Genomic DNA, 5355 nt, shown 5'->3' on the forward strand with positions numbered 1-5355 from the left:
CTGCTCTTTCTTAACCAAAAACTGACTATATATATGTGTCAGATATCTCACTACTGATGTTAATATATTTTACATCCATTGATTTCCTGCTTTACAATTCGTACGGTGTTATTTCATAATGTTTACTCACATTACGGATTGACACGGATAAAAAAGGGTCACATCGCAGGAGGAGGCATTTTAGCTCATAGGAGCATTTGCACTCATTATGTAAAATAATTAAAAAATAATTTTAAAAATGTTACAAAATGCTGACATAAAATTTGTGGTGTACATTGTGACATTTTATGCTCGTACACAAGTTTTTGTGAAAAAATAATATTTTATGTGGCATGTAAAAAAAAGACAAAAAAATCCTATACGTAGTCGTGTTGTACCATCAAAATTTGTCTTTTTTAAGGAGACACATAAAAAATAAAATTTTCTGAAAACTTATGTACGAACATAAATGTCTAGATATACATGCAAAATTTTATTTCGATTTTTTTTTGACACTTCAAAATGTATTTTCATATAACGAGTTCATATGCTCATATGAGCCAAAGTGGATTTCCCGGCATCGCAGCTTTGTCAAACATAATATGATACATACCATGCTAGATATCACTACCAGTGTTAATATGTTGTGTTGTGCTTGGAGCACCTAGACTCGGCTGGTCAAATGATCAAGCTATGTTATGTTTGACAAGGCCAGACGAGCAGTGTCAGCACACGCGTCAGAGAGAGGAAGAGGACACGTCGTACGTACACCAAGTATTTAGGGAATGGAAACTGAGTAGTCACTAGCGTACATAGCCGATGAGGACGCGCGGTCAGCGCAGTGGCCAGCCAGCCCGCCTGGGATCGATCCCCGCAGGGGACGATTTTCAGGTGTTTCACCGGGGCTTTGCTCCAGAATAAAATCCCCTCCACACATATATGCCACAACTACTAGCTCCTAGGGACACTCAAATTATGTGTGCTGTGTGTATAGTTCTAGGATCTAACTTGTGCACTAGTGGTGTGCGTGTGTGTGGTGTGAGTGTGGTGTTGAGTTAGTGCATAAGTTCAGATACTACAACTGTAACACAGATCGAGGGGTCTCAAAAAAAAAAAAAAAAAAAAAAAAAAGCGTACATAGCCGATAGAGTGACCGTTCTATTTCACTGTGGCAGGAGCCAGAGGGTAATCTGGAATAGAAAGAGATTAGATAGGTCATGATGCCCCCTGCTTGATTGGTCGCCACCTGGAATGCAGACAAAAGACTTTTGTATGCTGAAAGTCGGCGATTTGCACAAAAATAACCCAAAACTGAAAGAAAAGCACAGACTGACCCTCCGGCGAAACTATTTCACCAATCTAACCCTTTTGTGTGGCGCCCCTCCCACGGGCGCCACATATGCCCATGTGGCTCCCCTCCTGCCGGCGCCACTGACCCAGCCGACGTGGCCCCCTCGCCGCTGAGCTGGTGCGCCCATCCGACGTGGCAGCATGTGTGGCGCCCCTCCCAACGGCGCCACACGTGCCAACTTATATCATGTTTTCGGTCCAAAACATCCAGGGGCTCCGGAACGTCTGGGACTTAGCCGTTTTGCGAGGCTCGATGTGTGGCGCCGATGCCACGGGCGCCACACTAGCATGTGTGGCGCCGATGCCACGGGCGCCACACATCCACTTAAGTGTGGCGCCCGCGCCCAGCCCGACCATCTTCTTCTCTGTTTCTTGGACGACCTCCCTCTCTCCCCCAAGGCGGCCGGTGGTTCCTCCTCCTCCCTCCCTCTCTCCCCCAACAAATCGGCCACAAATTCGTCAGATCTGACCGGCCAATCTCTTCCCCATCCATTCCTCAAGGTAATCCCCTTCGAATCCCTCACATTCATCCACTAATTTCATAGATCTTGCTAGATTTGCACATGAACCCTAGACATGGAAACTAGATTTGAAATGGCTATGTATGTGTTGAATGTGTATGTGTAGGAACCCTAGATATGTAGGAACCCTAGATATGTAGGAACCCTAGATGTGTTGAATGAAATTTTACATGTATGTGTTGAAATCCTATGTATGCATGTGTTGAAATGTCTAATATTTGCCTAGCAAATGCATTCAAATTTGTTACATATGCCTATTATTTGTGATGGAATAACTCATGTATTCTTGATCCAAATATTTGTATGTGTGTATGTATGGAACCTTATGTATGTATGTGGTGAAAGGCAAAATTGGAGCATGTATTTGGATATGAACTCTCATGTATGTGTGATGTATAGGTGATTCGAAAGTTAGATATATTCTCATGTATTCTTGATGGAATAACTCATATTTGTTAGGAATGTATGTGTGATGGCTTATTTGGATATATTCTCATGTATGTGTTGCTCATACATGTAGGATGGTGTGGCTTCTGGATGAAGAGTACGACAGGTTGCACCGGGCTGTTCATATGACGGAGAAGAGTACGTGGTATTCTATTCTCTCAGTAACTAGTACATCATCTACATTGCCATGTGAACGCTTCAATTGTGTATGCTATATTTGTCACAGCGGAAGGAGATCGAAAAAACAGCTGAGGAGTGCGAGGTTATGTGGGAGCAGAGCGGGAGAGATGACAAGCCTGTCCGACCGTTGCGGTATTTCATTAAGGTATGATCACCAACTTTGAATGTACGATACTATGATGTGGTGGATTTGTAACCATGAACGGGATGACGCAGAACACTGCACGAAAGATGCGGCGGTTAGCCAGCTTGCTAGGTTGCCGGGAAGCCGAAATCGCTACATCTTCCTCTTCAGAAGAGCGGGAGGTATGGACTATTTTGTTGCTGTCAAACATGTTCTTACTAATTTCAACTTTGTAATCTCATGTGTTCGTGTCTGTGAAGATTCCTGAGGACGAGCTAATTCTGAGTCAAGCCATACTTCCAAAGCGTACCTCCAAGCAAGCCGCACGGTCAGCTTACCAGTTGAAGCCAAGGGGCAAGGGTCCAAACCGGTACACTCCGGAAGATTATGTCAGCCGAGGAAAGAAGGTTGTCACTGAGGAGGATGAGGGGCCGCGGCGGAGATCAGATATGTCGAGGATGAGGAACGACGAGCCGTTCTCTTCAGAGGAGGAGGAGGATGAGGAGGAGGAGGAGGAGGAGCAGGAGCAGGAGCAGCAGCAGGAGCAGCAGCAGGAGCAGCAGCAGGAGCAGCCACGGCAGCGGACGAAGAGGATGGCCGTCCGGAAGCAGCCCGCGAGGACGGCACGTCGAGGACGCTACTAGGATGTGCCCACGAGTTGTTGTGAACTCTATATTCATAAGTATCGATTTGTGAACCCTATGTCATGTCGAACCATGGTCTGTAATGCTACTTGTTGTTTGAATCTACGTGCTCCAATGTGACCTATGAAGTGTTATATGTGTATGTCATGAAATTGCTACTTGTTGTGTCCAATGTTGTACTCGTAACTGTTGGAGTTTGATAGGATTTTTCATGTTTTTAACAAAAGTCAATGTGTGGCGCCCTTCCAACTGGCGCCACAAGTGCTTGTGTGGCGCCCGTGGCATCGGCGCCACACATGCCAACTTATATCAACATTGGGTCGAAAACATCCAGGGGGCTCCGGACGATAAGTCCTTAGCCGTTTTCGCGAGCCTCTATGTGTGGCGCCCGTGGCATCGGCGCCACATATGCTAGTGTGGCGCCAGTGGAGTCGGCGCCACACATCGAGCCTCGCAAAATGGCTAAGTCCCAGAGGAATTGTCTCACAGTATGCTCGGGGGGATTACAAGTGCATGTGTGGCGCCGTTGGGAGGGGCGCCACACATGCTGCCACGTCGGATGGGTTAGTCTGTACTTTTCTTTCAGTTTTGGGTTATTTTTGTGCAAATCGCCCTGAAAGTCATCCATGTTCAGCCAAATGAGGATTTGGAGCTTGGACATGTCCTCTCATGAAAAGGATTATAGAGCAAATGTCCAAAACAGGTGGCCATGCTTCACGACAGAACTTCAGAATTGACAAAAAAAAATGATCTTTTCGGAAAAGTTCAGCTAAAAATAACCCACCTCCAAATTTTAAGTAAATCAAATATTTTGGTCCTATTTACGCCGCCTTCCTCCGCAGTGTTGAAAAAAATGATCTATTCCAAAAAAAAGTTCAGCTAACAATAAACCACCTCCAATATTTTATCTAAATCGAACATTTTTGTCCAACACCGTCCTCCTCAGTCTTGAACTTGGCTATGTCAACACCCACGTACCTCAATGTTGTACAAAAAAAAACTTTGCATTTCACGAAGAAACAAGATTTACCACAAAGCAATCGTTCGAAAGACAAGTTTACTAATAGGACAACAATTGATGTCCAACTATCTGATGTGATGATCTTGTTGTGCAAGATGGGTCATGAGAGTAATCTGCGTCCGGGTTTAGTTCTTCTGACGAAAAACCATAGCATGCGTGCTACCGCGTATTTTTTGTTTTGTTACAAATGTACAGAAAACTAGGCCGTATGACCTATGAATATAAGAGATGAAAAGATCTTGGCCTAAATGAATATGGACATGGCTTTTATTTCCGGAAAGGCGCTAATTCATTTGCAGAAATCCCATAGTTCACTACGGGAAAACACTACGTTGCCGTGCGACCAATCGCACGGCAAAGGGGCCTATTTGCACGGCAAAGGATTTGCCGTGCGTCGGCGCACGGCAGCGTCTGCACGGCAACGCCCTCGACGGCAAAGAAGACATTGCCGTGCGCCTGACCAAACCGCACGGCAAAGGCTCGTTGCCGTGCGCGCTCTCGTTGCCGTGCGACCGAGCGTTTGCCGTGCGCGCGCTCGTTGCCGTGCGCCCACTCCTTTGCCGTGCGCGCCGTCTCTGCCGTGCGTCCTGGAGGCTGCCGTGCGCCCAGACGTTGCCGTGCGCCCCGACGCTGCCGTGCCACCAAACGCTGCCGTGCGCCCCGACGCTGCCGTGCGCCCCGACGTTGCCGTGCGCCCGCTCGTTGCCGTGCTTCTCCTCTTTGCCGTGCGCCCACTCCCCAGCACGCACGGCAAAGGATTCTCCAGGGACACACTGGCTTCCCAGGAGCACAGGCTTGCGCCACGTGGCGCCTTTGCCGTGTGTATGCACACGGCAAAGTGACCAAATGTCCTTTGCCGTGTGCATACACACGGCAAAGGCCCCTGGTTTTTTCATTTTTTTTCTGTTTTTCTTTATTCCCTGCATTTCAAAATTGCATTTCACATATATATAACATATACAACATATATATTCACCATAGCATCACCAAACACATGAACAACACCACAAATACATCGAGCACACATAGTTTATGCATAACAAGTGCAATGTCCACAAATACATCAAGTACAAGTGCAATGTCCACAAA

At 46.6% G+C, this 5355-nt stretch overlaps 1 protein-coding gene across 1 annotated transcript; it reads left to right on the forward strand.

Annotated features, from left to right (window-relative positions):
- Positions 1-2489: 2489 nt before the first annotated feature.
- LOC127336837 (uncharacterized) lies at positions 2490-3421 on the forward strand. Its single transcript, XM_051363699.2, has 3 exons — positions 2490-2622; positions 2694-2783; positions 2862-3421. Exons 1-3 carry the CDS (start codon positions 2506-2508, stop codon positions 3243-3245), a joined length of 591 nt encoding a protein of 196 aa, XP_051219659.1. The 5' UTR covers positions 2490-2505; the 3' UTR covers positions 3246-3421.
- The last annotated feature ends 1934 nt before the right edge of the window (positions 3422-5355 follow it).

Source organism: Lolium perenne, chromosome 2 (genome assembly GCF_019359855.2).
Source record: "Lolium perenne isolate Kyuss_39 chromosome 2, Kyuss_2.0, whole genome shotgun sequence".
In the NCBI taxonomy this organism is placed as follows: Eukaryota; Viridiplantae; Streptophyta; class Magnoliopsida; order Poales; family Poaceae; genus Lolium; species Lolium perenne.